Here is a 20,741-nt window from a genome sequence, read left to right as displayed (position 1 = left end):
CCACAGCCTGCGGTCTTCAAGCTAGGCTTGTTTTATGAAATTATCAATTATCTAGATTAAGCGAACATTCCTATATGTGCTTGCTCCAGAATTAGTTACAAGTTCTCTCGGCGATGAACCTTCTTATGATTAATAAATTCACATCAATAACACGAGAACTACGGAAGCATTAATATAATCCCCAAAAATATAAGAGATTCCAGTGCGAACTGGAAGAAGTAAAAAACAAAAGTTTCAAAGCTCTGCGCCGGCCGGGACTCGAACCCGGTCCCCAGCATTGGGAATGCTGGATCTTAACCCATTGACTACCAGCGCTATACAGACGCAATGGTGGCAAGTGCTTTACCATTCATCCACCTAAGGGTCGCTAACATAAACCTGCACTCAATTCTTAGCCCGATTTTGATATTTCGATTTTCCAGTACGTGGGATATTGCACGGAGTAAAGCCCTACTGTCTTGCCCAGAGGCTGGTGCCATTTCATATTCTACGAGCTATTTCGGGAGAGGCCCAGAGGTTGGTCGGTCATTAAAAGTCGATATTATCCGGGACATATTTAAGTGTATCGAAAATAGGATGAGGGTGAACATCGAGTAAAGGTAAATGTAATGTACAGCGCAAAACATCCATAGTTGCACGATAAAACACCGAATGCTGTTATGAAGATATAGCTTCATTAAAATATGCTGCCGCGAAATAAATCTTGGTTATCGAATTGGCCATGCTTCTAGCGCGCGCGCTGGGTCTGCGTGCGACATTTCAAAGTCACGACCGGCCCCATCTTTTCCAGAACTTCCACCATCCTTTCCCGAGCTTGCTTTTCCCGTCTCGCTGGGAAATTCTCCAAAAGTACACGGGAACTCCTGCAGCGATGAAACCCACGACAATAAGCGTCTGTAGTGGCTCTGCAAAAACCGCTCGACTGAGCAAAAATAGGCTGACGCAACAGAAAATGATGGGAGTCGTTATCCATGTTTTGTATGGACGCTCCAAGTGGGGTTCCCGGATGCGCAGAACGATGAGACCCAGTACCGTGAGGAAATAAAAGGTATATCCAGCCACGCCGTAGAATGTGACTAGCGTGCCAAATTCGCCCACGGCAATATAGCCAGCACACAAAGCGGAGTTAAATACCATGGCGTAAATGGGCGTATAGCCAATGCCAATATCATCTCCAAACAAGCGGACAAGGGCTTTGCGGAACCAGGAGCGTGTTCGTAGACGGCCACTAGTGGGATTGGCTGAACCTCCAATTCCAATTTTGCCGAATACGGAGGGCAGATAGCCTTCTCTCCCAGCAGCATAGACGAGTCTACCACTGGTGAAGGTAGTCGCATTGAGGGCGCCGATACAGCTTCCGGACACGACAAGTGCAAGGACCAAAGCGCCAATTGGACCGAATACCTTGCTGCCAAAATGAACGGCAACGGTGTTGGTTCCAGCAATGGTGGAAGAGGGTAAAACAAAGAAATAAGAGATGTTTGCGAGTATGTAGCAGAGAATCACCAGGGGCATAGCAGTGTGAATTACACGGGGTAAGTCGCGATTTGGACGTTTGAATTCTCCGGTGACATAGTTTGTCTGCATTCGTAGTTAGCCAACGTGAATATGGGCCACATCGTAGTCGGATAGACACATACATTGTCCCATCCATCGAAAGCCCAAAGCCCGGCATATAACGCCACAGCTAAACTGGATATATCCTTATTGGTTCCCTCAAACCATCCTGTGGTTTTCCAATCCGTATTAGGTTTTCCATCATACGAAAACCCGGTGCATGCAACGATTATCCCCGTAATGGTAACCCCAAGGAGTGCTATGAACTTGAAGAACATAAACACGTCTCCGATTCGCGTACCCAACTTGGTCGATATGCAGTTAAGGACGGTCACGACAATAATTCCGAGGAGAGCCACCGCTTTATTGATCCATGGATTGACTGTCTCAACATCCGCTCCGACAATCGCTCGTACGACGTATTCCCCAAAGATTATGGAAATAATCGCAGCAGAGCCCGGTTTCAAAACAAACACTGCACACCAGGCGAATAAAAAGCCTGCCAGCTCCCCAAATATCTTTGCTAGATAGACTTGTGCGCCTCCGTTTAAGGGGATTGCTCCTCCTAGTTCCGCATAACTCGCCGCGCCCGTCCATGCAAGAAGCCCAGCCACAGCCCATATGATCAGAGAGGCGCCCGGAGACCCCGTGTTCGTACTCACTCGACCGGGGGAGGAAAAGATTCCAGACCCGATAATCAATCCAACGATCAAGGATAATCCATTGAGATACGTCAGTGTCTTGCGCTTTTCGAGGGAGCCATCGATCAGGCCCGCATGATGTTCCAACGACGATACTGATGGCGCTCCGAGAGGAGCATACCCGCCGACCGTTTGGGATAGGGGGAATAAGTTGTTCCCAAAGTCGAAAGCGGACGAAACGGAGTAGGAGCGGGCATGTCTGGGCCGGGTGGCATCGTATGGCGAGTCTGAAAGGGGGTCTTGGTTTTCAAGGGATGCTCTCCGCGACGAAGAGACCCCGGACGGGGATGTTGATCTGGATGAATGGTGGACGGAATCAAAAGACGAAGCCAAGGAGGCGAGTTCGAGAGAGTCTCGGGCTGCATCTGCGCCGGGCCGTAGAGGTTCGGAAAATGCTACGGGAGCCATTCTCGTGCTGGTTATCCACGGACAAATCTTGGTGATTCGATTCGGGGAAGGGCCATAGTTGGGGGAGAGGAGTCAATCAGGACAGCATAATCATCAAACGGATCGCAAATGACTCAAGATAATACTGTCCCTATGCCCATTGCATAGGCCACGAGGGTCAGAGAAGCTGATCGTATCAACAATATCATCTCACGATCGCCATTCTTCCCCTGGTCGCCAGCCGAGAATCAAAAGCGGAATAGCCGTCGATCTTACTAAGCGGACAAGCTTCTTAGCGTCACGTTTATTTCTTCAGCCTGAAATGATCGAGAAGACAAAAACAACTCCCTCGTCCGCGATAGTCCGCAAATGCTCCCTAAAACCTCCCTGTCGAGGGGCTTCGAGTCGGCAATCCGGGCCCCGGCATGGCGGAGCTTTTCGAAACCGCGGACCGTCCAATTGCGCCGCAATACCACCAGCAAAGATGCAAGTCCCTCGCCGGCTCCAAAGAGAAGCAGCTGGCTGCAAATCACCCTTATCACCATTGCCGCGGGTGGAATTGGCGCATACTTTCAATACAACAGAGGGGCCTCTAACTCTGAGCTGAATCCTCTGACTTTTACAGAATACGAACTCATTTCCAAACAGCCTATTTCTTCTACCTGCAGCGTGTTCACCGTACGGCCGCTCACCCAAGCGCGAAACTACGAGGTTTACCACGAGGCGTGGAGGAAAGGGCTGTGGAGTGTACAATTCAAACAGCCGCAGTTACAGGTTGGAAGGGATTACACGCCACTGCCGCCGATCAGGGAAGATGAACTCTCGATCGACGATGCTGTCAAAGACGGCGACAATATGCAGTTTTTGATTCGGAGGGAGCCGCAGGGTGAAATCTCCGGCTACCTGCACTCCCTGGCACCCGGGGCAATATTGGAGTTTCGTGGCCCGCAGATGGACTATGAATTGCCGGATGATGTGCAGGAAGTCCTCTTTATCGCGGGCGGGACTGGGATAGCACCGGCATTGCAGGCTGCACATACGATTTTCAGAGATAGGCAATCGAAAAATACTCGAATGCATGTACTTTGGGCGAACAGAAGGAGAGAAGACTGCCTGGGCGGGCAAAGTGACGTTCCTGACACAACCCACAGTAGTTGGTGGTCACGGATATATTTTAATCTAGCGGGCCGGAAAGAAAATACAAGGACAAATGATGAGTCGAATTTTACCGTTTCACTCCTCGAGGAGCTTAAAAGGCAATCTCGGGGTCGATTTTCAGTCGATTATTTTGTTGACGAGGAAAACACCCTCATTGGAAAGCAGCCCATATTGGAATTCACAGGCCACGGTGAAAAGGATCAACTGGACCAGCGCCCGAAACGAAAATTAATTCTGATATCAGGACCAGATGGATTCATCAGCTACCTAGCAGGCCCGAAGTTGTGGAGAAATGGAGTTGAAATCCAAGGTCCCCTTGGCGGTCTTCTCAAAGAATTAAACCTCAAGGACTGGGAAGTGCGGAAGTTATGAAATGGAAATCTCATAAAACTACCCGTATACCCCTGGTGGCTATCTTGTTTTTTTTTTCTCCCTTTTTTGCATAGCTTTGGAGTCAGATTGAACCGTTTCCCATTGGATCCCCGTTTTCTTCGTTATACCTGTTCATTTGCACCCGATAAACCACTTTTGCATTTAGCCTGTATATTATCCCTCTCCTCTACCGAAATGCGTCCTATTTTAGGCGTATTTAAAAAGACATCATAGAATATTGCATCAGTGCTCGTCGACTCTAGACTCGCCCATTAGCATAATCTTCCAGGTACCGCACGAGTTTCTCCACATTTTCCAATGGCACAGCATTGTAATTGCTAACTCTCATTCCTCCAACACTGCGGTGACCCTTTAGACCTTGAAGCAGCCTCTTCTCTGCGCCTGTTGCAAATTCCTTCTCCTTGTCTGCGTCGCCTCCGTGGACACGGAAGCAGATATTCATCCTACTCCGCACGGACCTATCCGGTACCACGGTATAAACATTAGGATATTTATCCAACACACCATATATCGATTGTGCTTTGGTGTTTGCGATTTCCTCCTGGCCAGAAACCTTTTTGGCACCATAGAGGTGGGCTAGGTTGATCATGACCTGGCCTGCGACCCAGAGGTTGAAGATGGGCAAGGTGTTGTAAAGGGAGTTATTTTTTGCGATTGTGGCATAGTCCAGGACGATGGGGCCAGGGAGACCGCCGATATTGAGTTGCCGCAGTAAAGAGGGTGATGGGGCGAGCGTGTGAGGAGGCAGGAGATCTTTCCTAATGATAATCACTGCTATTCCAGCCACTCCAATGTTCTTTTGGGCGCCGCCCTGTAGTTATCCTGGATTAGCCATGGGTTCTTAAACTGTGTGCAATGATTGTGGAGGAAGAAGAGTCGGCAAATCCTTACAAAGATAATCCCATATTTGCTAACGTCCACTTTTCTGCTCAAGAAATTAGAGCTCATATCTGCGACCACTATCCTATCGTCTTCTCCATCGCTTCCCTGTGGCTCTAGCACCTTGGGGAAGGACGGGAATTCCACCCCGTCCACCGTCTCATTGTCGCAGAAATAGACAAACGCGGGTGCAGCTCTCCCGCCCTCCTTTTTCGTCTTGGTGAGATTCCATGTGTCTTCGGAAGGTATTTGGCCAAACTTCCCTCCGTTGTCCTTTCTCGCATCCGCCGCGATATTTACGAATTTCTCCCCCAGCAACCGCGCGGCCTCCTGAGCCGCTTTTAACGACCATGAGCCGGTCACAATATAATCCAACTTCAACTCCTCTTCAACTTGTTTCTTTAGTTCCGCGACGAGGGCTTCGTCTGTAGCCGCATTGATCTTCCGCCGTCTTCTTTCGATCCACACGCTGACTAGGTTGTGTACCACCGCGCTGAACTCTCCTGAACCACCGGCTTGCATGAATAGAATCTCATAGTTATCAGGCACATCGAGGAGAGTGGTAAGAGCCTCTTTGGACTCTGCAAGGATCTTGTTCGCCGTTGGCGAGCGGTGGGAGATCTCTCCAAGCCCGAGACCGCTGTCGTCGAAGTTGACAAAAGCTCTGGCGGCAGCTTCGACGACGGGAGTGGGGAGCGGGGCAGGACCGGCGCCGAAGTAGGCGACCTCTGAACGAGACGGCATGGCTGGAGGATTCAATAATTGAGCAAGAGTGATACCTCTTTGGAAGAGAAATGGTGTCGATACTGTAGAAGAGAGAGTCAATCTGGGCTATGCGGGCAGGAGGGGCATCGAGGGCGATGGTGGGGGTGGCTACCAGCAGAAGAGCACAACAAAGAACTGTAATAAGCTTCCTTTAGGTTAGAGATATTCTAAATGCTGTATAGAAATATGTTCCTCTGTAGAGTGGCCAGTTAATTAGCTTATGGGTCCACTCAATTGAGTCATCTACACCCTCTTGTACTGGATTATCGGGAGTCGTGACTCAACACTGTCCCTACAAATCGTCAAGTGAAGCTTCGACAGCACAAGTACGGGCCCCAGAGTATAGTCGACACCTCGAGAGGCGTCAACCGGGTGCTTTGGCCTTGAATCGCACCTTATCAGAGTCACGGCAATGTCCGAATTCGGAGTGAGGCCGTAGTTAATTGTTTGCATGAAGTGGGAGCTTCCATTTCATCTGCCTCTCTATGTCGAAAAATTGCTCTTGTGTGAATAGCAATTCCAAGCTCTGATCTCGAGATATCGCCGTCAAGCCGTGCTCTGGAGCTCGATCGTGCACTATATCCCCCGTAGTTCACTATGTATATGCCCCTTGATAGCTCTGTCTCCCGGGATCGGAGCTTAAACTAACTAGTTAGCATGTTTGTCATGTTTGCACCGCATAAAATTACGCCGCGACAAATAATACTAATAGCCCAGCGCTGATTGCTGGAGATTCCTCAACTGGCAGACTGTGCAAGTAGGGGAAGATGGGTAGCTACCAGCAATTGCTGCATCGGCAGCTACGTGGGATAGCCACGCGGGCTTCCCTGGGTTCAAGGCGGCCTTTGGTAAGAAAATTCCCTTCCTCGATGGGCTCATGGCGCTCCGCTCTGACAACCCATAGACCAGATCACTCCCATTCGCGCGGACGCCAAATTATAGACTACGACCGTCTCCGCGACCTTTGACTTTTGGATGCCCGAGATATTTTTCATCCACACCATGCGCCTTGTCTCCTGACGTCTTCCACGCCCAGCGGGAGGACCCTGCCTCGGCAGCGATCCTCTCCGCAATCGAGTCATCCAAGGCTGTTCCCCAGACCCTTACGGAAAAGATCGTCCAGCGGTACTCCGTTGGCCTTCCCCAGGACAAATATGTCAGATCCGGCGACTACGTGACTATTTCTCCCCACCGCGTCATGACTCACGATAACAGTTGGCCGGTCGCATTGAAATTTATGTCGATTGGCGCCTCGAAGCTGAATGACCCGAATCAGATAGTAATGACTCTCGATCACGATGTGCAGAACAAGTCGGAGAAGAACTTGAAGAAATACGAGCAGATTGAAACTTTTGCCAAAACCCATGGAGTTGACTTCTACCCTGCTGGTAGGGGTATTGGTCATCAAATCATGGTGGAGGAGGGCTACGCCTGGCCCAGGCACTCTGGTCGTTGCATCTGATAGTCATTCCAATATGTATGGTGGGTGTTGGGGTGCCTGGGTACACCCGTTGTTAGGGACCGACGCCGCTAGTATCTGGGCCACCGGGTAAGACGTGGTGGCAGATTCCACCCGTTGCCAAAGTGTCATTCAAGGGGGTTCTTCCAAGGGAGTTACAGGGAAGGACGTAATTGTTGCACTTTGCGGGCCTATTTGATAAAGACGATGTCCTCAACCACGCCATCGAATTCACCGGACCTGAGGAGACCATGAGAAGTTTGCAAATCGATGATCGCTTGACAATCGCCAACATGACAACTGAATGGGGTGCCTTGAGCGGCTTGTTCCCTGTTGATTCTATGTTGAAGGGATGGTTGAGATCAAAAGCAACCACGGCAGCTATGTGGGGCTCGACAGTCCCTGAACTTGAAAGTTCTGCTGCCGAGCGGTTTAACCATGAGGCGCTAGACCAACTCTTTGAAGAACCGCTTGTTGCTGACAAGGGGGCAAAGTATGCTAAAGAATTGTTCCTTGACCTTTCTACGCTGTCACCATACGTTGCGGGCCCCAATTCTGTCAAGGTTGCCACGCCTCTGAACGAACTGGAATCCCAGAACATCAAAGTCGACAAAGCCTACTTGGTCTCATGCACGAACTCGAGAGCTTCCGATATCGCGGCAGCTGCGAAGGTGTTCAAAGATGCAGCTGAAAAGAACGGTGGTACAATTCCGAAAATCGCAGACGGCGTCAAATTTTACATCGCAGCGGCATCCATTCCTGAGCAGCGAGCCGCTGAAGAAGCAGGCGACTGGCAAGCTCTGCTGGAATCCGGTGCTGAACCTCTTCCAGCTGGCTGTGGTCCGTGCATTGGACTTGGGACCGGCTTGCTGGAGCCTGGTGAAGTCGGAATCAGCGCAACCAACCGGAACTTTAAGGGGCGCATGGGCAGCACAGACGCAAAAGCCTACCTTGCCAGCCCTGAAGTAGTTGCAGCCAGTGCTCTTTCGGGAAAACTCAGTGGTCCTGGATGGTACGAAAAGCCTGAGGAATGGAGCGGAGTTGTTCGAGGCGAAGGCGATGGCATTGAAATGATCACTGCTGAACAAGCGTTGGAAAAGGTGATTGGTCAACTTGATAGTATGGTCGACGATGCGGAGAAATTGTTTGCGAGCGAAGAAACCAGCTCTGAAGGAGCGCTTACCGAGGTCTATCCTGGGTTCCCTGAGCGAGTGTCTGGAGAAATTGTCTTTTGTGACGCTGACAATATCAACACGGACGGCATTTACCCTGGAAAGTACACTTACCAAGACAACATCCCCTACAAACAAATGGGCGAATACTGTATGGAAAACTATGATCCGCAATTCTCCAAAGCTGCCAAGGCGGGAGATATCCTCGTGACCGGGTACAACTTTGGCTGTGGAAGTTCCCGAGAGCAAGCCGCCACGGCCATTTTGGCCAAGGAGATCCCGCTCGTGGTCTCCGGCAGCTTTGGCAATATCTTCTCCAGGAACAGTATCAACAACGCATTAATGGGCCTCGAAGTTCCACGTCTGGTCACCCGCTTGCGCGAGACGTTCGGCAGCGATGGGGCTGAATCGAAACAGCTCACTCGCCGCACAGGCTGGACGCTGACTTGGGATGTGCGTCGCAGCCAGATTGAGGTCCAGGAAGGTCCCGATGGTCCTACATGGACGCAGAAAGTTGGAGAGCTGCCGCCGAATGTGCAGGAGATTATTGCCTTGGGAGGACTGGAGAAGTGGGTAAAGAATTCGATCTCAGCGTGATACCTGTCAGCGAGTCTGTAATGTACATATATACGCATTTGTTTTCGGTATTTGCCAAAAGAGCAGCTGGTGGCGTTCTGGAATAGATGTAGGTAGATTTTCGGCTAGAAATTCGTGCTGTAGGGTATGCGATGTCACGAATGTTGGTTCAATTTTCGTCTACCGCTAATAGTTCCAGGGTCAAAAAAAGGAATGGGAAAATATAAAGCTATTGGATGTGATAACTACGGAAATAAAAAAACAAAAAAGAATTTTATAGCATGTCTTGGTTTCGATCCAAGGTCCTCCGGGTTATGAGCCCGGCGCGCTTCCGCTGCGCCAACATGCTTAGTGTTGATTTAAGGTGACCTCCTTTGACCCTAAGAGCCTAGGGCGGGATAACAGCGGCCCGAAGAATCCGAGGCCTGCGCTAGTGCGGCTTAATAGAGAGTGCCCGGCCAATGGTAGTGAGGCTTCTGCGAGAAAGTGGATCCATCCGAGTCCCCGGAAAAGATGGAAGTTTATCAGATCGAAGCCTGAACCCCTTTTTATGAGTGAATGATGGCCGTATACATGGCTGGATGACGCCAATATGGCAGTCCTCATATTACTCCGTACACGTCTTTTCCATCAACTTCGTGTTTCGATTCCACCACGTCTGATTCAGCAGTAACCCCCCCGCATACTTGGTTCCACCACGATGGTCAATCTAGGACGCTATGTCCCAATCAGCTACGATTCGGACGATTCAGACTTCCCCCCAACTCGCTTCGCCTGCGCCTTTTGCTGCAAAGAATTCGGCACATTCAAAGCGCTTCACCAACACTGCCGCATGACCAGTCGGCACGAGTGGTGCGCCAGATGCGACCGTGCATTCTGCCACGAACGCGCACTGGCCGCGCATGTCCGATACTCCAGCTCCCACCACGAGTGTCCACGATGTGACTTTGACTTTACGACTGCGGCCGGGTTAAACACGCACCGGGCCGAGGCGCATCACTGGTGTGTTGATTGCGACGAGTATTTTCAGAATAATAACAGCCTGCGGATGGTGAGGGAGTGGCCCGTCTTTTGATATATATATATTTTTTGTACTTATTTACTTTCTTTTTTATTTTTAATTTTCTCCATCAGCTCATACCGCATCCACCATTAGCATCGATTAACCCACCGCCCCCGCAACCTCCAATGTTACGGCTGCTCCTGGCTATTCCCCTGCTTTTCCGCAATGCGGATCCACCTCGAAGCCGGGACGTGCTCCAGCGGAGTCAACACCGGCGTCGTTAACAATTTCGCCCTTCGACATCCCGCCCGCCGGCGTTATACTCGCCGGCGAGCGGGTTGCCCAATGTACTTTTGTCCGTCGTGTAAACAGGGATTCACCAGGCTCTCTGGGCTTTATCAGCATGCTGAAAACGTTCCCCGTTGTCAGCGCGCCTTGGATCGGAACGCGCCTCTGGGAGGCCTCCATCGGTATTTCAGACAAAGAGTGTTGCCATAAACGGCTGCTTTGTTCTTTGTTTTTTTTTGTCCCGGCCATTCAACATTTACTTTGAATGATTCATAAAGTGGACTTTTTTTGGTTTGCTTCCCTTTCTGTATTAATATTGAATTTTGGCTCAGCCGTTGAATGTACATACATTATTTTACTCGCCTTGGAAGGCATGTGGAGGATTACTTGGCCCTTCACATCTCCCTAGATTCCCTAACTCCTTTTCTTTTGATGGATAGGAAGGGCCTGATCCATGTTATCAATTTGTTGTCCCTAATTCAACTCCATGTGTACGGTCCTTATTCAATCAGCAACTGTTCGTTTGAAAGGCCCAGCTCATCGTTTTATCAGATCTACTCTCTCCCCCATTGCCGGGTTTAATTTATAAAAAAAAATCTATTGCCCTTGGTTATATGGTTAGTCTTCAATATGAATCAAGATAAAATCAACTTATTTCCGCTGCTGTCACCAACATTTAATCAGTTTCAAGTGTCCTGTTTACAAGTTCCTGTAGCCATGAAAATCAGTACCTCCACCATGAGAATAAGCCTGGAACAAGCATATCCGGCGCATTAGCACGGACGCTTTTTGTTTATTAACCTTGATATGACCTGAAAACAGCGAGGCCGGAGATGAATGAGATTTTATACAGGCTCTCAAGCGATAATCAGTGATGATGATTTTTTTTAGATTGAGAATGGTTTTTCCTGCGAAGAGGTTTGAATCATTTCGATCTCGACTGCTGCGCAATAGTTAGTTGATCTCGCCCACGTCACTTTGGCTCCGCCCCGGCACCGCTGTAGTTAAATCCCGTGGCTTGACTACATAGTTTCGATCATGGAGGTATAAGCCGTTTGTGGATCTATGAACCGTAATGAGATAACTTATCTTTAACGGGCCTTCATCTAGTTTCATGAGCCGAGATGTTCGTGGGGAGGAAGACGTAGAGTTGTTGATAATGGTCCACTCGGCGCAAACCTAGTTACCCTTGGCCTTCTCCTTAGGCAGGCCACTACTACCTCTCTGTATCCATTCCATGTTGCTGTCTCTTCATTTTCTCAGGTTTTGCGCAATCCTTATAAAGCTAAATAACCCCATAGCCGTCTCCTGCGCATTATTAGTAGCATATACACGTCGGGAATTAATGTAATGCAAGATTTTCGAATCCCTCGGAGATCTTGCCGTGTGCCCGACTCTTCATTCGTCATCGACGTGTGATCTCTAAGCACAGGTCAAGGGTCTTTGCTCAAATGCAGTTAGGTGGGACCTGATCCGTGTCGACATTTGGCAATCAAAACGTGTTCTCTGCTCTGCCTACTGGGGTCAACATGGGGGAGCTCCAGGGATGTTACGATAATCCTTTCCTGAATAACTGTCCGATTGCGCAGGCAGCAAATAGCTTCGATTTTCTTCAGCAAGACAAAAGCCTCGCTCATGGTAGAGCAATCTCCTCAAAGGAACGGACCACCCAGATTAATCTGAGGCTGGTTAAGCATAGGCTAACTGCCTGATTGCAGCCTGGCGCAATTTTTCAGAGAAATGATGTTGGTCGGAGAAACGGTGGTTATGCACCGCCGCCCCCAGTTGTTCCTGATTCGGACGATTTCTCGATCAACTGCAACCCCCATCCCATGAAGCTGGTCTGGGCTTTGTAACTAATCCAAAGTGGGCATTCGCCGGCACCCAATATCCGAGCAAATACGGCAACATTCCCGACGGCAATGCTATCGTTCGTCAGGACATGATAATTAGCCAACCTATCTGAGGCGACACTCAATGATCCCTTGGACTTTGGACCAGTGACGTTGAATAATGGGGTGATCGCCGCGGCGGCTCTGTGAGTCAATTGTACGACATGATCTAAGCCTTGTCGATCATGGGCCCGGGAAATGGAGCCCGTAAGGCTTAGAGGAGTCTATCGACGAGTGAGATTGCTTGCGAAAGAACCCTCAACTCCGTCAAAAGCTTGATGACAAACGAGTCCCTGGGGCGAGCTGTTGGGGCCTGGGGGCTATAACCAGACTTCCATTAGCCTACCCAAAAAAACCTTCATAGCTGGACACGCCGTTGCCCAGATATAGGCCCGTCTGTTCGATTTTCAGGTTGAGTAATAAAGACTCAATTAACGAGCTCGACAGCTAAGGCAGATCCAGGCGTAACGTGTCAGCCGTGGCGGAGGGGATTCCATGCAGAAGGGTCCAACAAGTTCTAGAAAGCCGTAGTTAGCCCAGGAGCTGCAACTATCGCGAGGCGTCTGTGACTTGAGAGCAGCATCAACTTGCTTGTCTTCCTCAGCCCGTCGCGGGTTCCGTTTCCGTGGCTGAAGCGAGACAAGCCACAGAATAGGCTTTTGACCTAGGCCCGTTTGGTTAGGGCTGAAGGCGCAGCCACGTGGTCCGTTACGCACGATTACGAATGTTACAGTGTAATACACAGCGATGATTCACAATTGCTCGGTCGAAACTTCGCGCAGCACTGAGCTTTGGTGGGAAACGCGAATAGAGATGGCAGCTTCATCCGGAGACGGTCACGAGCTGTCTCGCCGATACGGGCACTTGTCTTATGTCAGCCAATATATTTATAACTCGCCCTGGCGAAAGATAGGCTTTCAACGTTGATCATATTTGTTCCTTTTATGACCCTGCTGTGTAACGAATGGGGGCCAGGAACGGACCATTGGACCGGTTGAACGAATGAATCATCCCAGAGCTGGAGCCACGCGAACTGTCCAGGCTCAACCAGAAACCCGGCAACAGAAAAAAAGGGAAATCAGAATGGGGATAATCTGCCCTGGATGGACAAGAGATATTCCCAAATGGGTCAGATTCGGGCGCTGCCACAGAGAGCGTTTGTGGATCGAATTGGACATACGTCGTATTTCCCTTTTTTTTGAGGATCCGACCAGTTCTAAATATAGCCTGGATCTGGTTTTGATGGGCTTGATTTGGCAGTGGGGTTTTTGCCTCTTTATTGATAGATTGAAGCATCAAGGGGAGCAGCAGCCGTTCAGGTTCTGCGTCACTCATGTCAAGCCTGAATGCAGTCGGCGATGACTTGTGCATTGCATTCCCTTACGCACGTAACTGTCATTCGGAACGATAACACTAGTTAAACCCAGCCCAAAATACAAGCGTTCCATCACCACCATGCGCATCCAACAGGAATCCCCGAATAATGAGTCAACCCGACCACCAGTCCGTGTCCCGAATGCGCCAACCAGCGGCTCGCAGCAAATCGCAGCCCAGAGTCCATCGCCCCAACGGACTCTCGTAGATCGAAACTTCCCCCGTGACGCAGGGTCGCCCTGGCCCTTGAACAAGTTTAGTTGACGGAAACTAGGCAAACATCCAACACAAGATGAATCATCAACACGAAATTGCACTCACACAAACAACAACCACCCCTGCTGCCCACTGAACCACGGGGGAGCCAGAGTTGCTGCTTTTGCTCCGCCATGTCCTTGGGGAGCCTCGTCCCCAATAAACGGGGGGGTGGAAAACGGTCGCGATCCGAAATGTCCTGCGCAGCTGATCGCCCATGCAAAAATGTCCCCAAAAAAAGGAAAAAAAAGACAGACAGGGCGACCCCCCGGCGAGTCAAAAATCGGCCGGAGGCCTGAATCCTGGTAAACTGAACTAGAAACTATCTGCAATTCTCTTTTTGGTATCAAACCAGACAGCATCTCTAATTCGCCCTTTTTTTTTTGTTTGACTTCTGCACAAGCCACCCTTTCTCAGACCCAAAGCTTGTCCAGGGGGGTCAAAACTAGGTAAAAATGGGTCATGATGACAATGAAGGTAAGACAAAAACGGAAAAAAAAAAAAGAGGAAATGCAAAGGGTGGTGTGGGAAGGGGGACAGGTTGTTGCTTTGTGTCATAGCTTCTGGTGTTTCTTCTGGCAGGTTCCTGCATGTGCTATGCTGCAGATAACATCTTGTATGCAAGGGTGAATCGGAAATAACATTCTGGACCGTGTAAAGTAAACCAGATGACGGATGCGAGCTGAGGCGTTGGTTGCTTCGTACAATTTCCGCAGGTATCTACATGCTTTGGCTGCCTCCGTTATTCAGACAACGGGGCTTAAACCAGTGGTTGTCCCCATGGGATATATAAGCCTCCCTTTCTGCCGGCCTACGATCAACTTCCATCCTCATTTCATTCATTCACAGCACAGTTGTTTCGGCCTATATTCTTGTAATATTCTCTGTACTCTTATCTTTGAAAGCATACTTCCGGTGTTGATTGGGTTCGACCGTCTTTATCCTACCTCCTCTACAAAACAAGGTTTCCTTTGTGGACGATTGCTTTATATACCAGAGCAGAAGTGCCGCAGAATAGCGCAATTCGTGACCCAATTTTTGGACTCTTACAATTTGTTCATGGGCCGTGGCGGATACAACTAAATCGATTGCAAAGCCAAAGGGACAAGACACGTCAAATCGAGCCAAACACGCTTCTTGCATCTTATTATCTATCAACGTTTTCGAAATCAACCTAAACACAATGGGACGAGGCGGCTATAACGGTCCCAACCAGTCTTCTGGCCAGAACCCTCCCGTCAATCGCCAGGGCCGGGGAGGATATAACGATGTGCACGATACCGACGAGGAAAACTCATACGCATGCTAAAAGTCCATGGGACGCTTGGGGGAAACAAACGCGGGACGTACTTCGAGTCATGTCAAGGGGGAAACCGGCAATTATTCTTCACTTTTTACCTTTTTTCCGGCAAACCAATCGAAAATACCCCAAGGGGACGGATCGAGGCCTTGTGGGCTGAATTTGGCATCATGGAATTTGCGAGGGATTCAACTCGATCGGGTTCGGGATTATTTGATTCATTTTCCGACGCAGAACCTGCCCAGTTTTGTCATCAGTTATGGCATCCCGGCAGGGAAACGTTGGACGGCAGAACGCAATGGAGGGATACCGACTTTTCAAACACCACTCCCAAGACACTCTCCACATCACCACCTTCACCACGGCCGGTAATCTTTGCTATCGAATCGGCAGCAAACCGCAATTGTTCTGCTGCCACCACGATATCAACGTCGAGCATCTTATCTTTAGCGAGCGCATCATCTGGAGTCTGGAGCGTTGTATTATCATCTGCATTGGCATTTTGGGCTGGCATGGTTTGGGATAGAAAATCTTTTAGATGGTTGGCGCATATTTGTAAATTAGAACTTTGACGATGGGTGACTCCTAGAGAGTCTTGATAATAAGAAAAGTCGTACTGAGCATCCGCTTCCTCTGACTGCGCTGGCATTGCCATCTCCTCGAATGCATCAATTAATCCCCTGAGTAGTATTTGTATGTTCCCTGGGTCTGGGACGTCGAGAGTCTTGCCCTGTGCCTGCTTGCAAGATATGGGGTAAATGTGACTTCTGCCAAGGCCCTGGAACGTAGAGCAGATTTGTTCTACCATTCTCGAGTATTCTCGATCGGCATTCACGGGTAGTTTATCCGTCTTGTTTACCGCAATAATAACGCGCTTGTTGAGCCGCAAGCAATCTCGAACCGCGTCAACTACCTCCGATTCAATTTTCAACGAGGATCCACGCTGTGGACACTGTTCCAGAGAGAGGACAGCAATAACTAGATCGGATTCCAGTGCTCGCGCCTTGGCTCGGCGTATGCCTTCTCTCTCTACCTCACCGATGATAACAGAGGTATTGTCCGTCTCACCGATGACCTTTGAAGGCGTGGAGCGCAATCCCGCCATGTCTCCAAACTTACAGAGCCAGCCACCGAGGTCCACTCCAACATCGACGATGTCACGAGTCGTTCCCTCTTCGCTGCTCACAATTGCCGCCTCGCGCCCCACTATCCGATTCAATAGTGAACTCTTGCCGGCATTGGGAGCACCGAGCAGCGCGACTTTGATTCCGCTCCGCAACAACTCTCCCTTTGAGGCATTTTCAATGTGCACATTTATCTGATTCAGCAATTTCCGAACCTGTTTGGTGATAGAGAGCATAAAATCATCCACTGATTCATCGAAATGTTGATCTTCAGAGAAATCGATCAACGCCTCCAACTCCCCACGCGCGTACAACAGTTGCTGTCTCCAATCCTCGTACCTTGCTGAAAGCGTATCGCTTGTGCCCCTAACAGCCAGGCGACGCTGTTGTTCAGTATCGGCCGCGAGAGTATTACCCAAGGCCTCGATTTGGGGAAGGTCCAAGCGATTGTTCAAAAACGCCCGGCGAGTGAATTCGCCGGGTTCCGCGTAACGGATGGATGGCTGACTTCCAGCTTCTGACCCGTTTCCTGCGCACTTGGGTATAGCATTTAGTACAGCTTTAATCACGGCAGGACTGCCGTGGATGTGTAATTCCAGCACATCTTCGCCTGTCACGGTCTTCGGCGCCGGAAAGTATAATACTAAGGCGCCCGAATCGAGAACGGTATTCGTCGAGGGGGGTTTCCCTGGTTCATAAAGGGTCCTAAGGCTAGCATACCGCGGTTTGGGCAGGGAAGAGTCAAACGATAAGCCTTTATAGATCTAGGATATCTCCTGTCAACGGGAAGCCTGAGGTAAACGGAGTTCACATCGCACCTGTGGACAAGCAGGGCCGGATATTCGCACAATGGCTATTGCAGCCCTCCCAGGCGCTGTAGATAGGGCATATATAGTTGTGGGGGTTTCATGTAGGGAGGTTATGGGTGGTTGCTTGGAAGAAAATCGTTTAAAGTGAGCTCCGTGATTGTTTCGAAGAGTTACTCTGTTGAGAACATTCGGGTAGGGGGATGGAGTCCATGGCGGACGCAAAGGTAGTACTCGACGGAGTAGAGAAGTAAAGAGTGTTCGCATACGCAATAAGAGACCGTGTATTGAGGTGAAAGCAATCGACACACGCCGGTAGATGCCAAAGCGACCTTCTTTGCTTTTCTGCCTCTTGAAAGCAAGGCGGTCACGTGACGGTCTCGAAAGCGGGTTTATTCTCAACCTCAATCCATCTGATGCCGAACAGCTGCATCAACGCTCGAAAGTGTTAAGGCTGTGCAACCAGCTCTACAACTTATCCTGCTCAAAGATTCAAAGAAGGAAAGGGTCTTCATGCCCTTTGCATAGTTTCAGGGAGAGATTCCGAGCTGAGACCAATTGACGGTTAGAACCAGCTAGTTTACTAGCCTGGTCCTTAACTAATTGACCCAGGGACCGGTTAAGTACGCTTCCAGCGACAAGATATACACTGCTCAGGTCCATTCGAGTTGCTGTCAAGGAGGAGTGTTTTGGTGTGTCGATATTATCAGAGCTAACTAGGCGCTCAAGAACCCGTGGCACCATGGGGCAAACAGATGATACCCCAGGGAGTTTTTGCACCTCTCTATGTTTTCCCAACTCCACAACACAAGCTTACTCCGGCGGCAAATTTGGGGTTCATTCGCGCCTAACTTGGGCGGAGACATGTTGCCAGCAACAGGAACCAATCGGCTTTGCTTGGCGGTAAAACAAATACCCGCTGTTGGGAAACCATGGATGGTAGGCGTTTTAACCTCTTATGGAGGCAAAGAGATCGCATTCGAGATGTGAATCGCAATAAGTTATAGCAGGGCGTGCACGATACTGCCCGAGGCTGCCAGAGAAAGTCGCCTAACGATTGGCTTGCTGTTCGACATTATCCACTATGTAGACATCAACGTCGTGCGCATTGACAAGCTGGCTTTACACATACTTGTTTGCACCATGTTGTATCGTGTTTCCGCCGCGGGTTCCACTGTCCAAAAGCTCGAAGGGTAGTCTAACTTGAATGATATAGTTACTGAAGCGACTCGCTAAACTTAACCACACTTGTGAAGGTTGGGACAGATGCAACTCCATACTGGAAAAGGGCTTTCCCAAGCTACGAGATGTGGTTCGATCCAGCCATGGCGGTCTCCATATCTTCCGGCTTAGAATGAGCTTAAGCATGCACTAGAGGGATGAATGCTCCAATAAGCCAAAACCTTTCCTGTCTTGGTGAATCTTTCTGCAAATATGTCAAGTCGTCCAGAAAAACGATCCACCCTGACAAACGCTGACAATTGATTATGCTACATCCTTGTTCCTTGCTCTTAGAAGCCCCTGCTTCTCGAGGGTTTGAGCTTGGCCGTTTTTCTCCATCCGGAGTTCTTCTTTGCCGTTGATTCTCTTGGGCTGTTTCTCCAGACTTGTTCTCTCTTTCCTTGGTTTCTCAAGCTTCCCCACGATTTTTTTCTCCATAAAAGCTTCGCTCTCGCTCCCCATCCCCCCGGGATTCTGACTGTGCTTCTTGCTTGCCATTGCATCTTGTGATTGTTGTCCAACAACAATGGCATCCGAAGGCGTAAGCAAGATCTCCTCTGACGGGGACTCTATCCGGGAGAAGCAGCCGGTTGACCATGGAACTGCCCACATCGATCTCGAAACGGCCGGCGAAAAGGAAGGCTATGTCCTGGATGCAGCTCAGCTGGGCAACGCAGAATTGAAGACCGCAAAAGATGGGCATACGGTTTTGATTCCTCAACCTAGCTCCTCCCCAGCCGATCCTCTCAATTGGTCCGACTTCAAGAAGGCAGTGATCTTGATTATAATTTCTGCAACCGCATTTTTGCCGGGACTATGGAAGTGCAACGGGTGCTGTTACTCTTATCCCGCAGGCCCAGTACGAAACGAATCCTTTGCAGCGGTACTATGATATACTGACTTTTTGAACGCAGAATCTGGGGCATGACGGAAGACGAGGTCAACCACTCCCAAGTCGGAAACGTCTTTATGTTAGGCGCTGGTGGTGTTTTCGTCGTTGCTTTCTCGGCATATTTTGGAAGATACCCCGTTTTGTTTTGGTTTCTGGTCATAGCGTTGGCAACCGCTGTCTGGTGTGCCGCTGCGTTAAGCTTTGAGTCATTCATGGTAAGAAACGCCGGTCGATATATATGCGATGCCAACTGTATTAATATATCGATCCGTAGGCTGCGAGAATTCTCAACGGTTTCTTTTCCACTGTCATGCAAGGAGTATGAGCGCCTCTGCTTTCGGTTGACGAGGTCAGGACTAATTTTGTATGCAGGGTGGTCTTATGTTTATCAAAGACATGTTTTTCTTCCATGAGCACGCCAGAAAGATCAATATCTGGTCAAGCTTCATCATCGTGTCGCCTTATATGGGCCCTCTCCTCACGGCCTTTATCATCAACACCCAGAAATGGCAATGGGCATTTGGTATATATTCGATAATGACAGGACTCTGCCTTATCGCAGTGATCCTTTTTGTTGACGAGAGCTACTATGATCGCAAGATCCCCGCAGATCAGCAACCCCAGCGTGGGAGCAGATGGAAGCGAATGATTGGCATTGAACAGTGGCAGAGTCATCTCATGAAAAACACCTTTAAAGACGCGATGATGCGCCCTCTAATCGTTATATCTAAGCCTCCAGTCATGGTCACGATGTTATACTATCTTTTTACATTCGCTTGGGTCGTTGGTATCAACACCACATTGTCGATTTTCCTGGGACCGCTGTATAACTTTGGACCAAAACAAATTGGTGAGTGCTACTCTACACGAATGCTACAATACTTTTTACTTACCCTACCTGAACAGGCTTCTTTTATTTTACACCTGTCGTAGCCGCTATCCTCGGTGAAATCGCAGGCCACTGGCTTCATGATATGATTGCCAGAGTCAGCGCCCAGCGGAACAATGGCCGTTTTGAGCCCGAAGCGCGCTATGTAGCTACCTGGGTCTCCACGCCGTTTTTGGTCTCGGGTATAGTCCTTCTCGGATTCGCACTTGAAAGAGGCTACCATTACATGCTGGCATCTCTCGGGTGGGGTCTCTACGTTTTCGGAATTATGATCACCACCGTGGCTGTCAATGCATACGCTCTGGATAGCTACCCAGAAGCGTCTGGCGAAGTTGCGGCGTGGATCAACTTTGCTCGTACCACAGGAGGGTTCGTTGTGAGTTATTTTATGGTGGAATGGGCGGGAAAGCAGGGTGCTATTCGACAATTTGGAACCATGGCGGGTATTTGTGGGTTCGCATTTGTTATGATCATTTTCTTGCAGATTTTTGGCAAGAGGATGAGGATGTGGGCTGGACCAGTTAACTTCAAGACCGTTTGATATGGGATAGAAGTTGCAATGATTTCTCTTCGTTTATGTATATAAAGCAGTGAATCCTAGGGATTTTTTGGATATATCGCGTTATTATGTTACATGTATACCAGATATA

The 20,741-nt window shown here is 49.4% G+C and overlaps 9 protein-coding genes and 2 non-coding genes across 11 annotated transcripts; 6 read left to right on the top strand and 5 right to left on the bottom strand.

Moving 5' to 3' along the window:
* Nucleotides 1-243: 243 nt before the first annotated feature.
* On the bottom strand, nucleotides 244-315 carry UREG_08025. Its single transcript has one exon. It is a non-coding gene; the product is annotated as a tRNA-Gly (tRNA).
* A 450-nt stretch (nucleotides 316-765) lies between these two features.
* On the bottom strand, nucleotides 766-2,666 carry UREG_03120 (uncharacterized protein; the record flags this gene model as incomplete). The annotated part of the gene is made up of 2 exons (XM_002543558.1): nucleotides 766-1,581; nucleotides 1,641-2,666. 2 exons carry the CDS (start codon nucleotides 2,664-2,666, stop codon nucleotides 766-768), a joined length of 1,842 nt encoding a protein of 613 aa, XP_002543604.1.
* A 404-nt stretch (nucleotides 2,667-3,070) lies between these two features.
* Nucleotides 3,071-4,175, top strand: UREG_03119 (uncharacterized protein; the record flags this gene model as incomplete). Its single annotated transcript, XM_002543557.1, has 2 exons — nucleotides 3,071-3,198; nucleotides 3,314-4,175. 2 exons carry the CDS (start codon nucleotides 3,071-3,073, stop codon nucleotides 4,173-4,175), a joined length of 990 nt encoding a protein of 329 aa, XP_002543603.1.
* A 259-nt stretch (nucleotides 4,176-4,434) lies between these two features.
* UREG_03118 (uncharacterized protein) lies at nucleotides 4,435-5,819 on the bottom strand (the record flags this gene model as incomplete). The annotated part of the gene is made up of 2 exons (XM_002543556.1): nucleotides 4,435-5,007; nucleotides 5,088-5,819. The coding sequence occupies 2 exons, from the start codon at nucleotides 5,817-5,819 to the stop codon at nucleotides 4,435-4,437; spliced, it is 1,305 nt and encodes a 434-aa protein (XP_002543602.1).
* A 788-nt stretch (nucleotides 5,820-6,607) lies between these two features.
* On the top strand, nucleotides 6,608-9,237 carry UREG_03117 (homoaconitase; the record flags this gene model as incomplete). Its single annotated transcript, XM_002543555.1, has 4 exons — nucleotides 6,608-6,688; nucleotides 6,745-7,228; nucleotides 7,504-9,040; nucleotides 9,192-9,237. The coding sequence occupies 4 exons, from the start codon at nucleotides 6,608-6,610 to the stop codon at nucleotides 9,235-9,237; spliced, it is 2,148 nt and encodes a 715-aa protein (XP_002543601.1).
* An 87-nt stretch (nucleotides 9,238-9,324) lies between these two features.
* On the bottom strand, nucleotides 9,325-9,396 carry UREG_08014. Its single transcript has one exon. It is a non-coding gene; the product is annotated as a tRNA-Met (tRNA).
* A 351-nt stretch (nucleotides 9,397-9,747) lies between these two features.
* UREG_03116 (uncharacterized protein) lies at nucleotides 9,748-10,334 on the top strand (the record flags this gene model as incomplete). Its single annotated transcript, XM_002543554.1, has 2 exons — nucleotides 9,748-10,098; nucleotides 10,182-10,334. The coding sequence occupies 2 exons, from the start codon at nucleotides 9,748-9,750 to the stop codon at nucleotides 10,332-10,334; spliced, it is 504 nt and encodes a 167-aa protein (XP_002543600.1).
* Nucleotides 10,335-11,867: 1,533 nt separating this feature from the next.
* UREG_03115 (uncharacterized protein) lies at nucleotides 11,868-12,194 on the top strand (the record flags this gene model as incomplete). Its single annotated transcript, XM_002543553.1, has 2 exons — nucleotides 11,868-12,026; nucleotides 12,057-12,194. 2 exons carry the CDS (start codon nucleotides 11,868-11,870, stop codon nucleotides 12,192-12,194), a joined length of 297 nt encoding a protein of 98 aa, XP_002543599.1.
* Nucleotides 12,195-13,563: 1,369 nt separating this feature from the next.
* On the top strand, nucleotides 13,564-13,868 carry UREG_03114 (uncharacterized protein; the record flags this gene model as incomplete). The annotated part of the gene is made up of 2 exons (XM_002543552.1): nucleotides 13,564-13,618; nucleotides 13,648-13,868. The coding sequence occupies 2 exons, from the start codon at nucleotides 13,564-13,566 to the stop codon at nucleotides 13,866-13,868; spliced, it is 276 nt and encodes a 91-aa protein (XP_002543598.1).
* A 1,544-nt stretch (nucleotides 13,869-15,412) lies between these two features.
* On the bottom strand, nucleotides 15,413-17,955 carry UREG_03113 (uncharacterized protein; the record flags this gene model as incomplete). Its single annotated transcript, XM_002543551.1, has 4 exons — nucleotides 15,413-16,266; nucleotides 16,291-17,047; nucleotides 17,102-17,157; nucleotides 17,907-17,955. The coding sequence occupies 4 exons, from the start codon at nucleotides 17,953-17,955 to the stop codon at nucleotides 15,413-15,415; spliced, it is 1,716 nt and encodes a 571-aa protein (XP_002543597.1).
* An 881-nt stretch (nucleotides 17,956-18,836) lies between these two features.
* Nucleotides 18,837-20,632, top strand: UREG_03112 (uncharacterized protein; the record flags this gene model as incomplete). The annotated part of the gene is made up of 4 exons (XM_002543550.1): nucleotides 18,837-19,141; nucleotides 19,225-19,417; nucleotides 19,575-20,052; nucleotides 20,109-20,632. 4 exons carry the CDS (start codon nucleotides 18,837-18,839, stop codon nucleotides 20,630-20,632), a joined length of 1,500 nt encoding a protein of 499 aa, XP_002543596.1.
* Between the last annotated feature and the right edge of the window lie 109 nt (nucleotides 20,633-20,741).

Source organism: Uncinocarpus reesii, genomic scaffold (assembly GCF_000003515.1).
Source record: "Uncinocarpus reesii 1704 scaffold_2 genomic scaffold, whole genome shotgun sequence".
Taxonomy (NCBI): domain Eukaryota; kingdom Fungi; phylum Ascomycota; class Eurotiomycetes; order Onygenales; family Onygenaceae; genus Uncinocarpus; species Uncinocarpus reesii.
The sequence above is the reverse complement of the archived record's forward strand: the minus strand, read 5'-3'. Positions and strand labels throughout refer to the sequence as shown.